This window comes from Parasteatoda tepidariorum, chromosome 10, assembly GCF_982258835.1.
Source record: "Parasteatoda tepidariorum strain Cologne lab strain chromosome 10, Ptep-v5.0, whole genome shotgun sequence".
Taxonomy (NCBI): domain Eukaryota; kingdom Metazoa; phylum Arthropoda; class Arachnida; order Araneae; family Theridiidae; genus Parasteatoda; species Parasteatoda tepidariorum.
The window spans coordinates 89,097,276-89,123,988 of record NC_141764.1 but is presented as its reverse complement, the minus strand read 5'-3'; the positions used below and the strand labels follow the sequence as shown (position 1 = coordinate 89,123,988).

At 27.4% G+C, this 26,713-nt stretch overlaps 1 protein-coding gene across 1 annotated transcript in view; it reads left to right on the top strand.

Annotated features, from left to right (window-relative positions):
- The window catches only part of LOC107438207 (voltage-dependent calcium channel type A subunit alpha-1), a 668,849-nt gene extending 658,399 nt beyond the window's left edge, over nt 1-10,450 (top strand). Inside the window, exons 47-49 of the mRNA XM_087153325.1 lie at nt 1,599-1,673; nt 4,676-4,910; nt 6,713-10,450. Coding sequence (XP_087009451.1) covers nt 1,599-1,673; nt 4,676-4,910; nt 6,713-7,554 — 1,152 coding nt within the window. The 3' untranslated portion in view covers nt 7,555-10,450. The remainder of the gene's footprint in view (nt 1-1,598; nt 1,674-4,675; nt 4,911-6,712) is intronic.
- The last annotated feature ends 16,263 nt before the right edge of the window (nt 10,451-26,713 follow it).

Below are 26,713 nucleotides of genomic sequence, written 5' to 3'. Positions count from 1 at the left end.
CTCAATATTATTCGTGTTTTATTAAAAAAGACATGCAATAACAATGTTGTGAAAGTAACACTTTAGTAATAAGCAATGCTGTGACAGCCAAAATATTATTTTGAATTTTATTTGGGCTACTCAAAATTTAAATATCAGGTGTTTAATGTATTGAAATGAACGCAGGTTTATCAATCAGATTTAGTATATTAAACTAAGCATATGTTGTATTCTCTTCGTAACTATACCTATCAGTTTCAATGTAGTATTAAAAAGAGCATAGGTTGTAATGCTCTATAATTTTACTATTAAAAATTATTCAAACGCAAGGAAGTTTCTAAAGTTTTATCTTTTGATTGGCTATGATGATTACTTATATTTAAATTATCTAATATATTGAAAATTGACATAAATTTTTATTCTTTGCTAATGTTTTTTCAATTCATAGATTTTTTTTTATATAATTCTGGACAAAATATTATTTTCTTAAGGAAATAAGAAAATTTTATGATCTTAAAGTTTATGTAAAATTAGTGTAAAAAATTAAAATTAATTTTGATATGAGTTAACAAACCATAATAAATACTTACAAGTATCTTATTTCTAATATGTAAAAAATAATGTAGCTCATATTGTGTTTTTATTGTTTATTTTAATTAACTTCAACATATGCTTTAATAAAATAATAATATAAAACTATTTGCATACAAATAAAATTATTTGCATACAAATTTTTCAAAAAGTATTTTTCTAACCTGTCACAATATTGTTCCTTTTTAATATCTTCCCTGAATTTTATAAACATTCTTATTATATATGTTGGAAATTTTATTAATTTGTATATGAAGTGAGTAAAAATTAGTAAATGTGCTTTTCATAATTATTTTCTTCATCTTATAATTCTGAGAGAAAAATTCTTTAACTAGTGTCATTTGTTTATTGAAATGAAAAGATTTAGGTTTAGATAAAAAATTTAAATATATGTTTAGATTATGAGACATTTAACTTTTCAAAATGGGTTTCTTATAATTGAAGAATTTTGCAAAATAAAATGTGACATTTTTGAAAACTCCCAACATTTCTAAATTTAAAAACATATCCCTGTCATCTGAGAGTACAGAATTTAAACTTTTTTAAGTATTTAAATGAGATAGGTTACAATATGAAAAATTTTTTCCTTCAGGTTGTATCATACATTCTTAAAGTGATTTTCTCAAATTAACCAAAACTTTACGTAACATGTTGCTTCACCTTTCTTATCAGTGTAGAAGATTATAAATAAACTAAAAGTTTTTTTCTTGTGTTGATCTCGTAATTCATTATTAAAAGTTATAAGAAATTTAAAACCGAACATTAAGATTTTCAGCTTACTGAATTTTCCAATAAATAAATTCCTCGTTATCTAAATGCTTTGGCTTTATTTTATAAAAAATATTGGAAGGTTTTAAGAATTTTTAAACTTGTCAAAATATTGTGTATGTAGTTTAAAGACATATACCATAATGTACTAAGAAAACTGCATAATCATGTGGTTTTGTTTAAATAAATATATCATTAATTGAAACGTTAAATTGTAAAATAGCAAATGTATTATTTATACTAAAACATTTATTTAATAGGCAATGGAATTACTTGGAATCAACAACTCTCGAAGACCATCACAGATAAGTTTACGCTCCCCTACAAGACCAAATGTAAGAAAAGAAAGTTTCAAAGTAACATTTTATTTTTAATGCTGAGATTTCATTTGAGAAAGTAATAAATAAATTTTATGTAACGTACATGTGAAAAATGCAATTAGATAATTAAACAATTTTTCGATTTCTTATCAATTAATTTTCCTACTAATATTACAGAGTGCGTAGCGTTTTTAAAAAGTGCTTAACGGTGCTTGTTTTCGTTTTTTAAAAGCCCTTAAAGGTACTTTTTTCCATGGGTGTTTTTAAAAAGTGCTTAATTTTCTCTTTTCCGAAATGTTATATTTTTCTTTACCATGTTGATTTTCGCCACAAATTATGCAAAAAGACATTGCCCTATTTCAACGTTTTCACAATTAATTCAACCCCAATCTATTTCGGCGTACCGTCGATCTGTAGTGTATGAAACCACCATTTGTTTTACATGTTTGATGAAATACTTGCATATCCGCACTTGCGTATACTGAGCTGGATTTAGTGATACGGATTTTTGTCTTTCATGTGCAACCCTGCTGCATTTCGCCAGAGATTCTCAATTTCAGACTTCATTTTCCGCCCTCTGTAATAGAATCGAAAAATCTCTCCAATTTTTGCTGATTACGGGGACAAACTAAACATTGTCAATTTTTTTTCTCTATTGGCAGTAGAAAATTTCATTTCTCTTGTTAATTTCATCATTTGTGACGCGCCATCGTCTTCGTCACTGTACATGAAACCATGAATTGTCAAAAACTTGCCAACCCTGTCTAGTTATGATATTTTTCAAAGTGCTTAAAACTATTTTTTGAGTGCTTGAAAAGCACTTAAAAGGTGCTTATTTTTTGTTGAAAAATTTGACTATGCACCCTGTATTATGTTATATTTATTATTACGCTACCAATTATGTAAGATTAGTTTTATATTATTTAAAATTAAATATTCTTAAAATAATGATATAATCTCCTTTGAATTTTGGATTTCTGAAAAAAGATTACCTTAATAATTATTCTAATTACAGCATTCCTTCCTACCTTCTAACAATAACCAATCATAATTTATAGACATTATTTTAGTCCTTTAATTAAATATGAACATATATAATTAGATTTTAACTATTGACTCTGAACTCTGTTCTAAGAAGTGCCTGTATGCTTTTCTGAAACATAACTTTTGGGAAGGGATTTTGTGAAAAATTATAAACTCACAAAATAATTTAAAATGAGAAATTTTTATTAAAAGCTTGAAAAGTTCATTTTAAAATCATATACAACAGTTGAATGATGCTAACAGTTGAATGATGTCTAAAATCATGCGAGGAAAACAAAAACTCATAAGTTTTTCTTTTTTTTAAATCAAATTAATTTTTTTTTTTGGTGCAAGATTAAAACAAAGTATTTTTTAGCTATTTATTTTATATTATTTTGTTTTCTTTAGTTATTTCTGTTATATTTTAGATTATAATTACACTAGGGAACACATTTTTTTGTTGCATTTGTACAAGTACTTAATTAAGGTGTGGGGATTTCAAATCTGAAATTAGTTTTAAAGCTACAGAATTTTTTTCGAAATAGTATTTTAAATTTATTTTTTGTTGTAATGTGTAAGTTTATAACGAACATATAGGTTTATATATACATATCAACTTGTCTATTCTTTTGAAAATAGCACTGAAAAATCATATGACCTTAACATATCGCATCATAAACTGAAATGTATTATTGCCTTTTTCCTACCACTCGTTATGTAACAAAGAAGTAGGAACACTTAGTATTCACTCGAGTGAATTTTAAAAAAACCTTGTAAAGAATGTCCTTGTAGAGAAAACGCATCATAAACTGAAATGTACTATTGCCTTTTTCCTACCACTCCCTATCTAACAAAGAAGTGGGAACACTTAGTATTCACTCGAGTGAATTTTAAAAAAAACCTTGTAAAGAATGTCCTTGTAGAGAAAACGCATCATAAACTGAAATGTATTAGTGCCTTTTTCCTACCACTCCCTATGTAACAAAGAAGTGGGAACACTTAGTATTCACTCGAGTGAATTTTAAAAAAAACCTTGTAAAGAATGTCCTTGTAGAGAAAACGCATCATAAACTAAAATGTATTAATGCCTTTTTCCTACCACTCCCTATGTAACAAAGAAGTGGGAACACTTAGTATTCACTCGAGTGAATTTTAAAAAAAACCTTGTAAAGAATGTCCTTGTAGAGAAAACGCATCATAAACTGAAATGTATTATTGCCTTTTTCCTACCACTCCCTATGTAACAAAGAAGTGGGAACACTTAGTATTCACTCGAGTGAATTTTTAAAAAAACCTTGTAAAGAATGTCCTTGTAGAGAAAACGCATCATAAACTGAAATGTATTATTGTCTTTTTCCTACCACTCCCTATGTAACAAAGAAGTGGGAACACTTAGTATTCACTCGAGTGAATTTTAAAAAAAACCTTGTAAAGAATGTCCTTGTAGAGAAAACGATTGCAGATTTGAAATCACTGGAGCAAAAATATCTTAGATCCGTTCAAAAATCTTATGCAACAGAAAACGAAACAAAAATTGTTACTGGGTGTTATCAACTAAAGTGCAATTAAAAATTCGACAGAATTTTCATTCGGCAAAACTTTATATATTTCATCAATACAGTCTTCATTTCATTATTAAGCTTTTAAAGTCTCATATCCTGCATATGCTGACTGGCCAGTTAGCACCCTTTTGCATGATAAGTATACTTATCATGCCAAGGCACTGCCACAAGCAGTTCAGTAAAAGGCATTTAAGTCTTAACAAATTTGAAGACAAAGAACTGGTCAGCATTTAGACATTAACTCGAAATTATTGATGATCGCCATAACTTTTGATAGCATTAGCTGCATTTGATATTTTAAATTTGACATTAATAAGCCAAAACTAGCAACTTTTTTAATGTGCAAATAAAATTTAGTTTTCAGCAAAATGATGCATAAAACTGTTTTCATTTATTTTTTGCATTAAATATTTGCATAATTATACTGTTTAGAATGGCGACCATTTGAGACCAAATGGATTTGGTATTCACCGACGATCTCGCTCAAGATCTCCAGGTCGTGGCCGATCACCAACTCCGACTAGACTGAGAGGTCGCTCACCAACTCCCATGGGAAGGTCCCCTTCAAGAGGACATGAAATTGGCTTTTCTGACATTGTGGACGCTGTGAGTGATGTTGTAGAATTTGCTAAATATGACACCTCTCGAAAAGACAGCAGGTCAAGAGGTAAGGTCACGGTTTTCTGTATCATGTTGATGTGCAAATCAATTATAACATTAAAGCCACTGGATAATTTTTAATGTACTGTTTGAATAATTGAATGCCACCAAGACATGAAATAATGAATAATTGTCATTTTAACTTAAAGAGTTTTGGAATGTGAAGCTTTAAATGTCCTGTTTTGTGATATTGAAACTTCTTCCTAGAAAACCAGCAAAGTGGAATTTTTTTTTCTTGTTTGTTTTTTAAATGGTGATATTTGGAAGGATAGGTTTTGCTATATTTGCAGCCAACTTGAGTGACCCTTAATTACTTGGATCTTAATGTTAATGTGATATGCTGCAGCATTTTTATGATTAGTATATAAACCCCTCTATTGATTAATCTCGGAAATAATGTGTTAGGGCAAATGATGGTTCCAATATCCTGAAACACTCAGATCTCATTTTCTCTTGTTTTCATCTGTACAACTTTATAAAATCATTCCATTCTGTAACCTTGAAAACTATAGTGGGTAGGAAATCAAAAATTTTATGCATTTAAAAATAAATTTTAAAAAAAAAGATTGGCACATAAAATATAAAAGCTTTTTTAAATAACATATTAAGTTACCATAAAATTGCCATTTTGGGGTTGTTTTTGCTTTTGAGATATAAATTGAGTCTTTCACACTAGAAAAAGGTTTTTGTCACTGGCATGTAAAAAAAAATATTTTTAAATCTTTCAAACCTTGTCCCTGCCATTGGCTGCTTTCTATCAAAATTGCGGTATTTTTAAGATAAAGTTTTGCAAATAATCAGATATTCCTTTTTTCTTTTCTTTTTTTTTTTTTTTTTTTTTTTGAATATTTCAGCCTGCAGAGAAAAAAAAAGTATTTTGGTAGGCCTTCTAGTGGGAGCTAAATATTTTGTAAAAAATATATTTAATGACCAAAATAATGTAACCTATTTAATATGAAAAATAGTGGAACTAATGTGTAAAAAAAAATCGTGGCAGTCTTTTATATTATTTATCAAAATTTTGTGTTGTTTCATTCATCCTATAGGTATGTATTGACACTTCTTTCTATTGTTCTATTAAATACTAGATTTCATGCAATCTCATTAACTTTTATAATATTTCAACCAAAAAATAGGCTAGTGAGATGCTATAGTATTAATATATTTTAAGATAAATTTCACTTTTGGTTTAAATCTTTGACTTAGATATTTCCTTACAGTATTTCAAATCAAGAGGAATAAATTAATCAAACAAACCTCCTCTATTATAATATTATATATTTTTTATATCTCATAAATATAATAATTTATTATTTAGTAAAATAATATTTCATTTTTCTTTTAACCCTGCCATAAAATTGTTTAATTATTATACTTAATATTATATTTGTAAACAATTTTTTTAAAAACCTGGCCTTATGCATTTTTTTCCAATTGTGTTAAAACAAAGTTTCAAACAATTTTTATCAAATAACCCAGCAATTTTATATGTATGCAACACAATTTTGAAGTATTATATTATACTTTTTCTAAAACTCACAAAATTTGTTGTCTTGTAATCAAAAATTTTCTTTACATCTTCTATTGAATGTTAGATTACTTTTATAAATGTTTTTTTTTGTAATATGTATGCTGATAAAAAGTTCTAATAAAATATTATTTAAATTTTTACCTTAACCAAAACTCAGCAAACTATTTTAACCAGATTTTTTTTAAATACAAAGCAAATAATTTTGTACTTATTTAAATTCTGAAAAATAAATAAGTTTTTATTTTTTAACTATTATAATTATTTTCAAATTTCTTCAGCTAAAACTCGCGATGATGAATACTCACATTCTCACGATCCACCTTCACGAGGAAGATCTCCTGAACAGTGGCCAAATAAGACAAACTGGCAAGCTGGATCTCCACCCAGATGGAGCCGAAACAACAGTCCCGAGTACCACTCTTCGTGCCTTGACAGAAGATCCCGTAGCCCAAGCCCCAAACCAACTCCCACACGTAGCGATTACCATTATCGCATGGGCATTTCCCAAGAACATCAATCTCGCAGTCCAAGCCCATCTTCCGCCCATAGTTTACCACCTCAAAGGCGTCCGGGGGGTCGGAGATTGCCACCGACCCCAAATCAGCCTTCAAAGCTGCGGTTTGATATGCATTCTGCAGAAGGAATCAACTATCCATCTCGCGTTCATTCTCCACCTATGCCTCAACATCGCGGTGTGTTGAATGTTATGAATTTCCCCCGTCTTAATCCTTCACCTTCTCACTTGCCAAAGTTACAAATGCCACCTCTTTGGCGAGACAGGACGTCAACTTACTTGGAAACACAATGCCCACCCCTTATACGGACGGAATGGCAAAGTAGCAGTTTGCCGGGTCACCAAGCCAGCTTGAGAGATCGTGATTCATATTTATATCCATCTTTGTCATACCACAGTCAGAATATGGAACTTGATGAACCTCTCAGTTTTGAAGTGGCGGCCAGTATAGGTAGAGGATCACGACATCTTCCATCACCACTTCCTAATGGTTACAAGCCAAGCCAAAGAGATCGAATAATGCACAGAGATTCTCCAATGATTGGATTACGGACCGGTCACGTAGGGCTTCGGAGAACAGACTCGGATGAAGACGATTGGTGCTAACCAATCGATTTATAGCTTTTTCAATTGTAGAAAATTTAAAAAGCCCTTCTTAAAAGAGAGAGAAAGGAATCTCGTTCATGGCATTTGGAAGCCACAATACTGTATATAATATTAAAACATATTTCAAATTGTGATTGCCATTATCAGGCCCTAGTAAAATAGTTGCTTTTCTAGAGCTAAAACATCTTTCTGGTCATATCGTCTAGATACAACCCATCTGGTCTTTCATGCTGAGAATGCTGTGATAACACGGCTTCAATATATTTTTATGCATTACAGTTAAATTTTGTAAAGAAATAATCTGAGGTAACACATGATTTTACATTATTACTATAATCTTTTTTCTATTTCAATTGTAAAAATTTGTTATTCGATATTTATTCACAGTGAAATAATAGGAAAGCACAAAAAAATAATTTAAGCCCTTTTAACTTTTCAATGCTTATTTCTTTTACATGTTTTTTGGGTGCTTACATAAACAATAGATCTGGTGGTTTTGAAAATGAGAAAATTACCTAGTTTGCAGAGAAAAATTCAGGTCACATTTGCAACTTTCTATAAGTGTAACCATCGGAGGTTTTTCAACTTTAAATCACCATGGATTTGACCCTTAGTGAGTGATAAAATTCTGGGATATATTTACATCCTTTATAGAAAACTTGTTTTAAATTTTTTTTTCTCACAGGAAAATATTTTTTATACTATTTTTTCCCTTTTCAGTAACTTATTTTCTCTTGACAAATTTAAAAACCAGAGACTATGTCAATTTGGTAGCTTCCATCCATCATTATTTTCACTAATTGGAAATAATCTTCACTCTAACATTTTCTCCGACCTTAAGGACATTGGCATTTATACGTCTATCTAGTTTTTTAAACCAAAGCAGAATTGTGATCCTAGTTGGAGATATTTCCTAGTTGGAGGCACAATATAGCCAAAACTGGCTCTTGTGCCAAAAAATCAAATCAAATCTCTTGGCATAAACTCTGCCATTATGTATACATATATGCTAGTCAAATGCGCGATTATTGCTGCTGCCTTTAGGCATGGGATTTTGTGATTTAAATCAACCACTTTTGATTTCAGTTCCTTGCAAATAGCTTGGTTTGAATTGAGTTTCCAGGGCTACATTCTCACCGAGCGTTAAAAAAGGCACCGATTTAGAATTAATTGATTCAATTGGCTGCTATTTCTGCTTCTATGTGCAAGTTGATCATAATAAAGGATCTTCATGGTGAGATTCAAAATCATTATAGGAGATATTTAAAATATTAGTGTTTACAAAAATGAAGGAGTTAACTTGTACACCCGTAATAAAATCCTATATTCATTGATTGTTAAATATTGGTAGATTTTAAACAAGGAGATAGATATGAATCAATCCATTAATATTAAAGATATGAATCTGTAACAATTTATTCCTTTCGAAAACTATTTTTAATATGTTACAAACAACTAATTTTGCATTTCTTTTCATCATATTTTCTTTATATATATATATATCGAAACAATAATTTAAATTACGTTCAGAAAAAATTATATTTCTTTATTTGAGGGAGTGCCTCATAGCACCTTAAACTAAAGGCAAATATATCATAACCAGGCGGAACAATGTGAAATATGTTAAACTTTAAAACATTTTGTAGACTTTTTTTTTTTTTTTTTTTTGTCTTAAAAATTTTTCATACTTTTTTTTCCAACAGTCTACTTATAGAACACTGGAAATTTGGTATCTTGTAATCAAAAATAGGGAGTCTGATTATACACTGGGATATGTTAATCTAATTTTTAGAGAGTAAAATTATCTTCAGTATAGTGTATACTACTACCTCCAAAATTTGAACATACAATCATGAGGTGAAGGGAAATTTTAACTGAAGATATGCAGTATTTGCAACTGTATGACAAATATGTGAATTTATGGTTTTCATAAAAAAAATTTTAAAAAAAATTTATAAATCTGTTACATTCAAATTTTTAAAGACCTTAATTAACTTTTTTTTATTAAGATTAAACACGAATTTCAAATTTAAGGATGTGTTACCTCAGATGATTTTAGCCATTACTCTGTAGCTATATTTTTGTTTTATCAGTGTTATTTTTTTTATCTCTCTTAGCTTACAAATAATTTTCATTCCCAATAATTTATTTGGATGTGTTAGACATTGTCTCACCACAGAATGTTACAATTCTATAAACTAATTTAAAAGCAAAAACCATCCATTATTGCACTCATTGCCAATTACCTTACTCACACATATTTTCACATGTCATATTTGCCAAATATGTGAACTTTTTGTACATAATATTGCTGTTTTTTATCAGTCAAAACTCTTAATATTGAATACCATCCATTACAGCTCACTTTAGCTCCATTAAATTTTGTTGACTATCAATAAATGTTTCTGTTAGTCAGGTAAATAAATGCCAAAGTGTAAAAAAAGAGAGAAAAATTGAGATCTATAGCAAATGTTCTTTAAGTATAAATTGCATTTATTTTTCTATAATTAATTTGAATGGTTTTTGTGTAAGTGCTGTTATTTCAACTGATTCTTGTCACAAATCACTTGCATAGCATTTATTTCAAAATGGACAAAGAATCAGTGCATTAAATATATTTATCATGATGTATTAAAAATTAAACATGACTTTAAGCCCAAATTTATGTGTTTGGGGTTCTCAAATTTGCAACACATTCCTTAGATGCTTATTCAATCATTTATGCTTATATCTAAAATATGTTATACAATAAAACTCCAATTATCCACGCTTATCTTATCCAGATTAACAACGGCTTCAAGGCGGAGGAAAAAGATGAAAATTGAGTCATTCAAGTTATGGTAAAAAAAATTAATTTGTTAAGTGAAAAGCTATTAACAGACTTAAAAGCAACAAAAAAAAACTAAACATTGCATTTGTTGTCATTAAATTAATATATTATACGAAAATTTCATTTTGTTCTTGATAAATAACCATCTTAAAGATATTACGATTAGTTATCTGGATGTTCTATCACTGTCCCTCTTAGTCAAGATAATTGGGATTCTATTGTAATTACCGAGTTCCTGTTGATATTAAACGTAATAATACCATCTATGTTGTCTATAGTTCCTCAAACCGAAGCTTTGCCATTTTCAAACAAAAATTAATAATATTAAATATTGCCAGTGTTTATATCATCAGGTAAAATTCCTTCCACTAATGTTAACATTTATTTTCAAAATGAAACTTCATCCACTTTTGAGCTTTACACTCTCTGCTTTTGTGACCACATGCCTTAATTTTGTGTTCAATAATATAAATACAAAAGAGTGTATTTTGTTTGACAAAATATGTTTCTGAATGTTGTTGAGATCGAAAATATGGGTGAAATATATTAACCCATGGGTGTACAATTTTCCTGGTTTAAATTAAATGCCTTATTTCCCTGGTATAATTACAAACCAAATTAACTACAAAAACTAAACTACAAATCAAAATCATAATTTCTTTTGTTAAATATCCTAGAAAGGAGTACAATTTTCCTTATTAAAAACTTTGACAAGAAACATTTATTATTTCCCGATAAAATTTACCATTTTTACAGTAAAAACAATATATCTATACAGATTTTTTCAATGGTAGATCTTTGCCTTCCCACTGACAGAGCACTACCTCTGATAAGTTGGTTTTAAGGTTTCTACCAATTTACCAGATATGTTATTGGAATTATAACCTTTTATTAAAAATTTTTGCTTTAACTTCAAAATAATTATTTAAAAATAAAACAGATATCTCTTACTAAAATAAGCCATACACATACTTAATGCCCTGCCCATTAATTAATTGGTCATTAAAACGTTGCAAAGTTTTAAAATCAGATGTAAATAATTAATTGCTTTTAGTATGCACATGTGCTGAGTTAATTTTATTTTTGTAAACAAAATACTCTACTTTAAATTCTGGTTTACAATGATAAGATAACTAATTTAATAAAATATTCTTAACAAAAAAAAGTTGACCCAATGAATGATAGGTCATTTTTCTTCAAATATGTATGTACCAATATAAAATCATTTTTGGGATTTAGATCAGAAGAATTACATTTAATAAACCATTATGTGTTCGCATTTAATCGATATTTTTATACATATGCAAATATGTACACTATTTAATACAAAGTTTTTTTTTTCTTTTTTAAGAAATTAAGCCTATTCTTAAATGATAACATAACCAAACTTTAATATTTAAATTAATGTTATTACATACTTTGATTTTTCATGTATAAATAAATTTATATACAAGTAAGTGCTTATTAAATCAAAAATATATTTATTAATTAAGCTTTCTTGAATTGTTAATAAGTCCTGTGAAGCTTCTGTCCTGTGAAACTTTTCTGTATAAGCTTGATTATAATTTTTGTAAATAAATGACAAATTAACTTTACATTTTATAACATAATATTTATTATAATATAACCTTTATTTAAAATGCAATTTTGGAACCTAGTTTTAAAGTTAAAAAATGACTAATATTCTTACTTATTATCATGTTAACTATTTGCATTGCAAATTAAAAATATTAAACATTTTCAAATATTTTACAGGTTCATAAAGTAAGAAATGTGTTGCCCTTTTTATTCATATAGAAAAAAAAATTACTTTGTGTTCATGTTACTCAAAATATGATTAGTTTGAAATTTTTTTCATAGTAAGATAAAAGTATTCTAATTTTCTACAGGAATTACATGCATAGCTGCCATCATTTTAAAATAAAATTTGGGAAGATTTTTACTTTATCAAAATAAATGACAAAAAAGAACTTAGCAAGAATATTATTGCAAATAAAAAAATTTACTAGTTAATAGAATATTAATAATAAAAATTTATTAATTTATTTATTAGTTCTTATTAATTAATTAATAAATAACAATTAATTCTAACAATTTATTAGTAGATGCAATTAAAACTTAAAGTGCTCATAAGGAATTTTTTCTGTACCTCTCATTTCTAATTTAAAAATTTACTTTTTTCAATATATAATCATATAAGAAAAAGGGAAATTTATGTTTTTTTTTAATTAAAATTTTACAAGAAGTTTCTTCTTTTTTTCCTAAAAATAAATGGAGAAGTTTTAGGAGTTGGGAATATATCACAATAATTAGAGGGTATCCATAAAAATAGAAACAATTGGCATTTATAACAACTTTCATAAATCAATATAAATTATAAAAAGCTTTAATATTTTGTTATCTGTTGAACTATTTACATAACATTATATATTTCTTAATTTTTAAAACTACCAAATAGCTCATGCTTAATCTGTGGAGAGAAAAAAAAAGTTCTAATAAAATCCAATTTACAAGCATTTTTCTGCACTTTACTTAAAAATCTGTGTTTTAAATGTTAATTATCCCTTATCCTTTTTAGAAACTGTTTATATATTCTCAATTAAATGTGTTGTCATATTTTTATAAATAAAAGGAAAGTAGTGCTAAATAACATCTTGCCATTTTTACAGTTTTGTAATGTGATGCAAGAACATTGCCACTAAAAAACCCCTTCTTGCACCAACTGCAGGATATTTTTTGCACCACACAAAGTCGTAAAGAGAAAGAACTTTTAGGTTACACTATTTAGCCAAACTGAATTGCATAATTAGAATAGTTATAATACTTTACATTAATCTTCTTGGATAAAAAAAAGATTTCTGATTGGTTTATGCTAATCAAAAATGCACTCTTTAAATGTTTGGGCTGCATTTAATTATATTCGTATTTATGAAAGACTCGCAAAATTTATATTTACACCAGTTGTATTGTTACAAATAATTTATGTGTTACGTCAACACTAGTATGATAAATTTTTATCAGATGACAGAAATATCTCATTTATTAAATTTCATTATGCTGTTATAAGCACATTCACAATTTTAGCGCACGTTACAGGAAAAAAAATGCTGTAAAGAATATTTTATCTACCAATTATAAGAAAAGTTATCCCTAAAATATAGATTTACAAAAATGAAAGATTATATAAAGTTATCTATAAAACCCTTTGCGGGTAGAGATTTTTAAAGTTCAAAACGAAAATTTTAAATTATGAATTTATTGCAATAAAGTATATATATGTATTAAAATAAATCAAACAAAATATTATTTAATTTAAAAAATACTAAAATATTTATAACTTTTTAATTGATAAAAAATATATTTAAAGTTAATAACATATGTAAAACAAACTATGAATTAAATTAAAAAAATCCTATGATAATTTATTAAATTAACATTTTTATACCTTAAACTTTCTTGTACAATCCTTTTAAATGGAAAAAATATTAACTGACTACTTGATAAATCTGTACCACAAACTGATTAAACAAATATTTTCATATTTAATTTCTAATCTCAAAAGTGCAAAAATCATTTACAAAGTGTTAGAAGTGAGAAAAAAAAATAATCTATTTAAATGAATATAATTTCAAGAATGCCTAAAAGTATGTTATAAAAAAAAAATTAGTTTTCTGAAAATGTAATTCATTGTATAAATGTTGTCTGTGGAACGCCTATCTAATGTATAATTGTAATGAATGGATTCAATTGGCAGATGTGGCTCACAAAATAGTTATTTCATGTATTTTTTGTGATATATCTGAAGGAGAAGGGACAATGACACTATCACTGCTTCCTTATATTGTAAATAATTGATAAATGCACCATATTTATTTTTAATCATATAGAAGTTTGAAACTATTTATATTTGTTGTTTTTTCAAGAAACTGTACATAACTGTATAATTCATTCTAACAAAATATACCTTTAAAAGGGAAATTATTTCCATTAATTGGAGCATCTATAACTGCCAAGTGTAACATTTCCAGTCATTACTAAAGGAATTATGTAGTATTGCTGTTTAATCCCTAAATATTAGCCAAGACTCGTAAATTTACTCTATCTTAGATTTTTCAGATACTGATGGGAAAATGTTTTACGTCTCTGTATATAATTCTCATACAATCCACGACCTATTCTTGCATGTTACCTGCTTTGAAGTAATGAATTAATTAAAGAAACTAAAAGATAATAATTTATTTTCATTATAAGGTAAAACAAATTTATTTTAATAATTATTCCATGAAGTAAAAATATGTTATTAATTATTTACAAATCTGATCTTTATATTAGATGATAAAATTACTTATACTAAAACATAATTCAGTTTATGCTATTATACTTCCTCTATCAATGAAACAAACACTAGTTTATTTTGTCTAATTATACACAACAATGAATAATTTTTATATTAGTATTTATATTTTTAAGAATAATTTCAACACTTTGAAGAAAAATCATAAAAAATATAGAATGTAACTGATAACTTAGGTTTATTTAAAGCCACAAAGTTAAGAGTGATTAAGGCTCTGAGATGTCGTATGGAAGGACAGAGATTCTATCCCCAGTGGGTGGCTGCTCGAACCACACCCAGCATTGATAGATACCAGCTAGTCTGGGAAATAGAGGCATTAAATGCAATGCTAACCACATCATGCATACCATTGGTCTCAAAATTGTAGAACCTTAATTTCCATTACCCCTTTGACGCAAAAATTATTGTTGCAAGAATACTTTACTTTTTTTTTATTCATTCTATTTTAGATTATCCCATAACTAAAAATAGTTATGTATGTATAGGCAACTCGTTATCATTGAGTAAAAGTATAAGAGAAGATTTCCATATTGGATTTTACTTCAAAATGGTCACCAAGTTTGGGCTACGACCAGACAGTAGAAGAAGATGAAAAATTTTATGAGAGGGAGTAACTGCAAAAAGTAAAATTTGTAATCACTAAGCAAGCCATCTTATTATTTTTTTTAATTTTTATCAAGTGCATCAACTGAACAGTAAGACTTAAGACACCTTGGGAATTGCAGTTGATGCGATTAGGATCCGATACAAGAAGGACCCTAAACATATCTTTGTAATAGCATCTTTAACAACAGTAGTATGGTATTTCTTAATTGGGCTTTAGTTCTCCATACCTTTAAACATAATATCATACTCATAAATAAAAAACTAATTTTATTCTGTTTTTTTCTTTTTTTAAAATTTGAAATTCAAATCCTAGATTGATTTTAGAGAATGACATTTAAGCAAAACTAATTACAATATTTAAGGGATTTTTGTATTTCTATCAATGTTTCCTTATAATTTTCAATACAATTATTATTAAAATATGAGAATGTCATTTACTGTTAATTTCTATTTTAGTGAATTATTTTTTACAAAAAGAAAACTATGTATTAAGAACAGCTAGCTCTTATTTATTTAAATACATTCCATTAATGTATTTCTAACAGTTATAAACTATGTACTAGACAAGAATAATACATTTATTCTTTAAAAATTATGACACAATTAGATTAAGATAAATTTTATTTTTAAGCATAAAAATACTTGTAAATGATTAAGTTTTACATCAAACTTTTTATATAAAAATAGTGTATTTACCTAATAATTTAATAAATTTAATTCTATTATACTTTTTTAATACACATAAAATTTCATACAAAATGACTAATTTTGAAATATATATTAAGTTGAATAGAGAAAAAGTTGCACACTAACAATGGGTAAACAGTTTTACTCAACTTTTAACCATCTCTCGATCCGATGAAACGAATTAACTTTAAATCTTCTCTAAACAAATTTATATGTCTTATTTTAAAAAATTACTTTAATATTATGTTAAATTAAAAACAGCTAATGTTTAAAGTAGGTAAAAAAATTCACCGAAAAATATAAGTTAATTTCAATTAATAACAAAATTTGTATCTAGAAATGTGAGGACAATTTTTCATCAAGAAAATTATCAAATGTACATTTTATTATCAGAGAGCCACAACATTAAAAATTACATAATTGCATTCCTTCATAAACAAATCAAAGCTTCAAATAAATTAATTGTACTACCAAACTAATGTTTTATCAATTAAAATTAATGTAAAAATCAAAATATGTTTTATCAATTAAAATTAATGTAAAAATCACAATAATGTTTTACCAATTGAAAAACTGCTTGTCTGCAAGCTATGCATAGGGAACAAAGGCAAAGCCAAAAAAATAGAAAGCAAGAATTGGCAGTTAAATGAACAATCTTACAAATCTTCGAAGTTAAATTTTTTTATATTTAATATTGAATAAAAAAAGGCTTTGAGCTTTTTCAAGACATAGATTTAAATCAATATAATTTAAAAAGTTATTTTCAAACCCCATGTGAGTTACAAAAAGCAATTTATGACCATCTATAATAAACAGAACCAACCTTACATTAGTTTATATCAAACTGGTTCAAATAATAAACCACAAAGGTTAAAAGATAAATTATATTTACAAGATTTTTTTTTTCCGGCAATTTTATTCAGAGATAGAGGAAGTATACATCTTTGTACAACTTAAAATAAAGAAGTTGACTTTTCTGTGTAATCTTTAATAACTTCTATGATGATTAAATATCGTTAGTTTGTGTCCCGTATTAAATGTAGGAATTCTTGTCAGAAAAATAAATATGTAGTAATGCAATCAGAAAAAAATATAATCTTTGCTCTCCCATCAAGTAGTCGTAGATTTTTCTAAACTTGAAAATTTTTCTATATATTTTCTATGCCAGTCCATCCCATTTCAAAGTGAGAACTTTTAAAAAGTTTTACAGTTGCACTCTCCTCTCCCAATTTCTTGTTCTTCTTTTTTCAAATATTTTATGAATGAAAGTATGTTTTCTACATAAATGTGCGTGCATATAAAAAAGAAGTTGTATGTATGATCAATTTTTAATTTTCCACCTTTTGGGTAATCAGTCCATGTGTTGAGAGATGTTCTCTCGTAAGTCTGTAAATATATACATACAAATCATTAATATAATCAACGGGAAGAATCTTTAAAAAAAGTGTGTATCTGCATGCATGTGTTGAACTCGTTTGCCCTTTCCCAGAATAAATACTATGAAATCAGAGTTAATTAAATTTTAGAAGTCTATGCACTGTACCATATATACATGCTAATAACACTAATTTTCTTTTCCTATGCTAATTTTTTTACAAGCTAAATGTAAATTCGTCTCTCCCATTACATTTTTATAAATCTTTAGCGTTAATTGAACTGTAGCTACTCAATAAACCGATCAAATTCGAATGTTTTTTCCGGCATTCCTAAATATAGAGTAAACTAATAATTAGAATATGATAAAGGATATGATTGACACGTACTGCTGAAGTGCCAAGTGGATAATATTCCTTTAGTCAACTACAAAGAGGGTTGTGATGAGTGAACAGTTTTACTTGACACAAGATTAGAGTCTAATGAATTGTAAGCCAGGTTATGAAGCAGATTAAAAAAAGGTACAGTGTTGTTGTGCCTTATTTATGTTCATGTAAATGATACCTCTTTATGTCATTGTCTTACTTCTGTTTAAGAAAAAAAAACATTCATGTTTGTATATGCTACTTCAATAATTTAAATTAAGAAAATTTGCAACGAATAAATTTTCCTTGCTGGACTCTTGTGTTTTTGTTCTTGCTCCTTCTCCAGTTCCAAAACACCTCATTGCAAATTTTTAATGTCCACATGGTAAGTGAGCCTTCTTGTATACTGTTTATTTATTTTTGAAGATAATAATATATAGCACAAATTGGGTCTAGTCATTGTTTATTAGTCCTATTTTCGTGCTCTAGCAACAAATATTTTTAAGCCCAATCAATCACTGCTTTCCTAAACTGACAACCATAACTGCCAATCTCACTCCTTCTAGGTTGTAAGTGTATACTTATTAAACATGTATTATGTATTACTGCTATGAGTAAACTTAATAGCTTACTTAGCAGAACAAAATCAAAACTTTTATCAACTGCATTGGTAAAAATTTTAACTATAATGCATCGAGTTTACAAGTTGCATATTCATCCAGTTGTTTAGAAGTTTAGTAACATTTATACTAAACGTTAAAAAAAATCTTTCAATAATTTAAAACATAACGTTATTCAAATAAAAAAAAGGTAGCCAAGTTCTGTCATTTATACATGTCATCTAAACAGCAAAAAAAAAATTTTTTTGAAACCTTTTTTATGTTACAAACTATTGCTTTAATTAAGCAATTTTGCCTAAAAATGTTAAAATATTAACTGTTTGCAAATGCAGCTGTAATTTTTCTTGGTTGCCAAAGAAAGATTTGTTGGTCGAAGACCCTCAGTTATTGATTTATTATTAATTTTTTAATTAGTCCATCCTCAACAAGGCTATAGCAAGGGGTAAAATATGTGGGCAACTCCCCCCCCCCCCCGGAACGTTCTATAGCTAGAATTTTTCTCATTTAGCTTATTACTTGCTCTTCACTCTATACAGTTAGTACAGGAAGTGTAAAGTTTGCCTAGTTAGTGTATATAATTTATCATTTTTTCAAGTATTTTATTAAACAAAACAAAGCAATAAGTTCTTCAAATTTATTGATAACAAATCATTTCATTTATTAGTTATTTTCTAAGGTCGCCCATAGAAAATTATATTAATTTTACATCTAAACAACTAATTATAAATTCATTTCTGCAATAGAAGTTTTTTTTTACCTAAGTTCCATAAAATTCATTGGTCAGTAAACTCATTGCTCTTGCCATTGTTACCTGTTTCTTAATTACCTCTTTTTCACACTTTTCTTAAATGTGATAAATTTTCGTTTTTAATTTTCAAACTCTTATTTCATTACAAACTTACAAAAGAGGAGAAAAAGAATTATTAGTACATCTCGGTTCTGATAGTTTTTAGCATGCAAATTTAAATTTAAAAATGCAGAATAACTAAAAAAACAAATTGCTACCCGTGTAAGAATTTAACTCCTTAAAACTTCATAACCAAACCAAAATGTGTGTCAAAATTAATGATATAATTTAATTATGAACAAATTATAAATACTTCCAGAATTTAGAGCAAAATTAATATTTACTCAGAAAAAAAGTTTTTCATTTCATAATAAAATCTGAAAAGGTAAAAAATATTTTGATGTGCAACACATCTTAGGACAAGATGAACAGTTTCCAAAAAATGAGTCTTCATTCCACAAAATTATATAATTATATTCTAATGAAAACCATAAATTAACAATCATTAACTCTTTATTTGTATATTATTTTTGATATGTTATATTTAATTAGTTTTTAAATTTTGTATAAATAACAAGTATATTTTTTGCATATTAGCATTATGCGAAAACAACCTTTATGCAAGGCGTTGATGAAATTTCTGTTTAAAATTTGTTTTTAAATGCTTTTTTTTTTTAACTATGTGCTAGTGTAAAATATTTATTTAAAGTGATTTTGAAAGATTAATTGTATCATTTTAAAAATTTTATCAATAAAAAGATTTTGTTTAAAAAAAAAAAAATATTTATCTTAATACTTTGTACTTAAGTTTAAGATTTTAAAACTAAAATTATCCTAGTTAATAAAAATCGTATAAACAATATTATGTAGAAAATTTTTACCAAAATATTTGTCTTGATAAAATAAAAACAAAATTTCTTTTCCAGCAATTTAATACTTTAAACTGAATTTCATTCTTTTTTCTTTTATTCTAAAACCGTCGTTGAACAGCCGATCCAATTTTGAGTTTAAAACTACCAATGTTCATTTCCGCAGTCTTATGATTTTTAACCCAATCCAGAAGACAAGGGAAATACCGCATAAAGTAGTGAGAGAAATTTGCCTTTGGAGGACTTTTTGAGGAACTAACTCGCATTTGCATTACATAGAGATGTAAACCTCCCACGGTTAACCTGACGGGAAGGGAACTCTAACCCATGATCCGTCCATTACTGAGGATATTTTATGTCGGCACTGTGGTCGTTTTTAGCCTAACTTAGACTGGAATAAATAAATGTATTCATTATTTAGAAAACTTTGGATATTCGAGATAATCAGATGATTTAACAGAGAATATTTAAATAAAAAATTTAAAGCTAATTAATACATTTTGACAGTCCAAATATTTGTGTTTCATTTTAGGCTAGGAAGGTCTTCATTTATTAGCGTCTCTAAAACGAACATAGAATTTGATGGATAAAAATTATGAGTTCAAGGAGAAAAGCGATAGAATCATCATTGCTTAGATTTGGAGAGTCAAAGCTAATGAGGATGAAAAATCAGAAACTGAAATTCCTAATAAAAATTCAGGTTATTTAAATTTGTGCAATAAATAAATAGTGTACAAGTGATGTATATTCACGAAGAGGAATTAAAGTTAACTTTTCTAAATATTGAACACAGATCTGATAATGAAAAATATACGCTGTTAAAAAAACAATGGATTCCAGAAGAATGCATACATATTTTTCTGGAATCCATGATTTTGTTAACAGTGCATATTTCTCATAATCAGATGTCTTCAATATTTAGTAATGAAACTAAATCCCATTCGAAAATATTCTCATTATTCATCCCCTTGTTCTTCTTTTATACATATATAGTACATGATAATTTTACATCTTCCCCTGAAAAAAAATTTAGGCTACAGCCTGATCCTCAAGAAATTTTAATTTTTAATCACCATGTATGCAGAAAATGACATTTTTAAGAAGTAATAAGAGAATTAACTCTTAAGGGAATACTTTTGTACTTATTAAAAAGAATATGTAAGAAATAAATCGAAACAGAAAAATTTAGGTATGTAAATTCCATTTTAGATATTGCTCCAAATATAATAAACTGTTTATAATGGTGGGGCACAAACCCAAATGTGTTTTCAAAGAAATTTCTAAACACACTTCATTATATTTTTCTTTAAATTTTTGGCAAGCTTTTCCTTTATAAATAAGATAGTCAAATTTTAAAAAATAGTTATTCGAAAATCTTACCTTATAGATATTCTTTACAATGAAGTATTTTGCATTGTGTGGCCAAAAATAGTTCTTCATAAGGAGGTTAAATATCTTTTTACTGTTCTGTTACCATGAATAGTCTTCTCTGTCCTTTTAAGTTTTTTTCTAAAGCAGCTTCTGGGACATTGAAATCTCAAAATTAATGTAACTCAAAAATTACTGGCAACAAATATTATTAGATCTAATAATAATTTTTTAATCCCAGAAGATCTATTCTTATCGATCCACAGGGTTTTTAAAATAAGATTTTACAGTAAATGAAGAAATTTTAAATAAGTAGTATATATCTTAGTAGTGTAGTACCTAAAAAGTTAAGTAGTAATAAAAACACAGTGCTTACTAATAGTTTGTTATAAAGGCAATTTTAGTTAGTTATTGCATTTGTATTAGCAACATTGAATATGCTTTACACTATTAAATAAAAAATTATCCCAAAAAAATATTAAAAAAAGTACTTTTCCATTCCGCCAACACAGGCAATAAAGTTGCCAATAGAAATTCACTAGGCCCAAGTAAATTCAACTGTTTTATTCTTTTAGGTGACAGTAATTTTGTTAAAATAATAAATAAAATAGATGAATTTAATCAAAAAGTACCAAAAAAATTATACTCAGTCTATGAATTTCAGCATAAAAAAATAATAATCTATTACTCGTTTAATCAAAACTTCTTGACTAGCATCATAAATTTAATAAAAATAATTAAATACTACTGAAAAATAAACAGAAGTTATGAATTCGGTCAATGTGAATTTCGGGATTGCTTTTTAAAACTGAAGGAATATAAGGATGAAAGAGGCTAGTAACACTTTTAAAAATAAAATTCACACCTTCTTAAGGTTTTTCTCTCATTAATTTACAATACATTTTTTAGATAACTCATTTTATTTTATTTTATAACCGTCATTGAACAGCCGACCCAGTTTTCGGGTTTATGACTACTAATGTTCAATGTCGTAGCCTTGTAATTTTGAATTTAATCCAGAAGGAAAGGGAATTCCTGGATCAAATATCAAGAGAAATTTGCCTTTGTGGAGGACTTTTTGATAGAACTAACCCACTGAAGATATTTTATGTCAGCACTGTGGTTGGTGCAAGCCGGATGCGGAATTCGTATCGACCAACCATCGCTGAGATTCGAACCCGGTTACCCTCATTGGAAGGTGAACGCTCTATCCTCCGAGCCATCATGGCTCTAAATAAATAACTCATTATTAAAGATATGCAATCGTAATTTTAAACATCTTCATTCAATATAATGTTATTGATTTTTTATCCCTTTTATTTATAGACCATTGCTAAATGCAGTTGCGCACTTTGAATATCCTACAAATAAAATTCTAAATAGTATTCAAAGTATTTTTTTTTTCACCAAATAGTTTTTTTTTCTTATTTTTTTTTTAAAGAAAAGTTGCTTACTTTTTCATAACTTAATGACACCAGTATCTCTGCTAATTAGGTTTCTATGCATTATCTCAAAACCAAAAGTTATGCGAACACACAATTCTTTAATTCTCAATAATATTCTAAAATATTTCATCGGAAATTAGTTCTAAAAATAACTTTATTTTTAAAGGCTTTACTTACCTCCTTCATCCATCACTATATGCTACAAGAGGATCTGGCTTTTTCAAGCATGCACTATCAGAACAACAATCTTCCATACTGTCACAATATTGAGACATGTTTTCAATTCTTTTCTCATGCAACTAATAAATGGCCTCTAATTTCTTCTAGTGTTTAGCCTAATAATATTTCAAATGTAGTATATTTACACAAGCCTTCCAACTATCTTCTTGCTTCATCACAATAGTCACTTGAAGTAACTAGCTCATAGCATTTTTTTCTATAAATAGTTTTCCTTCCTTATTTTTACTAAATAAATGTGTGATAGAATTACTGATGACTGGTCAAAACTTTAAAATATATTTTATAATAATATAAATAAATAAAATTTTACATTTTAACAATGGAATTTAATATGAATACTTGCCATGATTCATTGGTGAATACTTAATTAATATTGCTTTTTAAAGTCATTATCTAGTAAGTTAAACCTTACCGTTAAATTGTAAGCTTTGAAACACATTTCACCAGAAAACTTTAATAATAAATATATATTCACTGTTTAACTATAACTTTGTATAACTAAAATTTAATGGTCTGAAAATATAATTCCCACCAGGTATAATTACATACTTAATAATAAATCAATTACAAATATATAAACAATAAGTATGAAAAAATAATAATATGATTTTTTCCACCATGTGCATGGTATTGGGCCTAATAAGTAAAAGTGTCACACCGCTTATATGGCGGAATTCATCTGATTCATTCTTTTCAAGTTGTTAAATTAAAGTAATGAAAAAGGAATGCATATAAAAAAATACTATTTCTACAAAAATAACATACTTTAATTTTTTTATACATAAATATACAAGGAAAAGTTTGAACAAAGATATTTAGTAATGATATTCAAACATTGGTAATTAAAATACTATAAAAAAATTTTAGTTTTAAAACAGCTCTTAAAATATTTAAAAAAAATCAGCAGCACACCATCAATAGTTTGATCATAAATAAACCAGATTTAATCATATCATAGAAACAATGCAACCTATTTGATGAAATATCACAAAGTGTTTCAAATTTAAATAGGCTCTCTACAAGCCCAAACTGACCTGGTTAACAAGATGTGCTCAAAAAATTTCACGAACAGTCCCAAAAATAAATAACTGTGCTGGTTAGGTAGAACATAGCATTCATTCAGACATAATGAGAGTTATGACAACTAGAGTCTAAGTCATGACAGTTAAATGGAAGAGAACAGTCTAAGTGAGAAGGCATGTTACTTCAAAATGTAGTGATGCATGAAAGTAAAAAATATTTTTGAGTGATTTAAAATCTCTAGAGCAAAACTGAAGTATCAAAAGTGTTTTCAGCAATATGAAGAAATACTTTCACCGATATTTTTTGGCAGGTATAAATCCAATATAAAGAGGGAATTCTAACTAATAGTAGTTATAGTTGACCCTTGATCTTAAATGCTACAGCTTTCATTGTGAATGAAAAATAGGGAAAAACAACAAAAGGGGTCAACATAAAATTTCAAGTAATGAATTTGAAAATAAATTAATAAATTTACAATAAGAAAAAAATTTCAATAAACCCCTTCCTTCTCGCTCCCGTGAAAATGAGGGGGTGAGGTTTCACCCTCTATTTCTCGTTCCTGTGAAATTTCCGGGCTGGAGTGTTCAGTAGTAACGCACCAATAAGAATAAAACTAATTCATTTCTTTTGCCCAGAAAGCATTTTATTTCCCATTTTACACACCAGATGGCAGTACCAGGATATTTTTATGGTAATTGTAAATAGTTTATTTTAAACTAGATATCAGCACTAATCAAATACCTGTATTTGACAAAATAGGCACTTTTATGACCATTTTCTTGAAAATTAACCTATCGTTAAGGGGTTAAAAAATTTATGTTTTTACTGTAAAACCATTTGCAATACAATAGAAAGATGAATAAAAGCATTCATTTAGATAGTTAAGTAATTTGAAAATTTTAGTTGTTCAAACACTCTCTACTCTTCTCAGCACAAACAATTATTTTTACAAATTTCAAATAGATTCCTGTTCACTTTCTGTAAGTTCTAGTGAATACAAAAAGTTCTTTATTGTTTCAAAAGCTTTGAGTCCTTTTGCAGTTTTTGGAACTGATTGTAGTTCTATTTCACTGTCCTCATCGTTATCACTTTGCTTTTGCCTGCAAATCATTTCTCGGAACAACTACGCCACAAGTTTCAACATTTTCATCAACTGATACATAAACATTAAACGTAATGTTTGTGAGAGATGTTTTCCCTAAACAATAACAAATCCTTATTTTCTTTAGCATTAGCGTCAAGAGTTGTTCAAATTTTAAAGTCGATAGCATTTCTGAGCGATATACACGGGAAGGTCTTAGTTTCAAAAACTGTCTGTACTAACATTATTAATATTATAAAAATGATGTCCAACAGACCAATTAAAACAAGGCAATAAATAAGGGCTAACAAAAGTTGTGGGAATGATGTTCGACTATACTTAGTATAGTATAGCCAGTAAAGGTATTTTGTCTACTTTTTGTTAGTTTCTTTTTTGTTTATTTTATGAGACTATTCATCTAATTTTTCAAACTCAAGTTGTTCATGCAATTTGTACTGAATGAGCAAAATATAAAATGTGTTCAGAAGTTCCATATTGTTTTTGAATACATTATATGGATTAAGTATATTTCTGATAATATAAAATAGCAAAATTATTCAAAAGATATTGTTAAAATACCAGCTCATTCAAAAGTTCAATTAAATAAAAAAATTTGTTTAACATCATAACAAAAGGGTAAATGATATGAATGAAGATAATAACCAATATAAAGGTTGGCACCAAAACCTGTTACAAAAAATTGATAATTTAAGTAGATGATAGTATTCTGACTTAAATATGCTTCAGGCTTTTATTTTCTGTCTCAGTAATAAATTGTGTAGCAAATAAATAATGGTACTTTGGGATTATCCCATCGACCTGTCAACGCTAGCGAAAATGCGCAAATCCTTTGAAGTCATCACATTGGAAAGCAATTTCCAAAATAAACATTCTAAACACATTAAATTTATCAAATAATAATGAAATAATAACAACAACAACAAAAATGCAAGTGGAAAACAACGAAATAAAAAGAATCAAAACAAAGTAAAAACCTCAATTTTTTTTAATTACATATTGAATTCAATGAATTGAAAATATGCCACAAATCCCAAATTCGAATCTTTTTGCAGTGGAGTAAAAAAAACAGTACATTTCAACACACTAAAGAAAACTAACTAGGGTAGTCAAGGATTACACAGTAAATATGACAAAATTTGGGGTTATAGGCACAGAAGCTACCTTTTGGTGATAATATTGGGTTTGGTGAAAATGGCGGAATAATCCCAAAATAAGAAAATGGTCGACAGGATAATCCCAAAGTATGAAAATGATCGCCGGGATAATAACAATGTACATAAATAATTCTAGTCCAAAAATTTTTTGCATCCAGCATAAATAATTTTAAACAATAATAAAATTCTAAACAATCAAATTATAATTTTTTTTCACAATTATTGTGAGATAAAACAATTGGCTCATCAAAATAACATTTGAAAAAAATCTAACGATTAATTATAAGTTCTTGGCTGCTAGTGACTTATTTTTAGTGAACATTTTCTAGAAACAA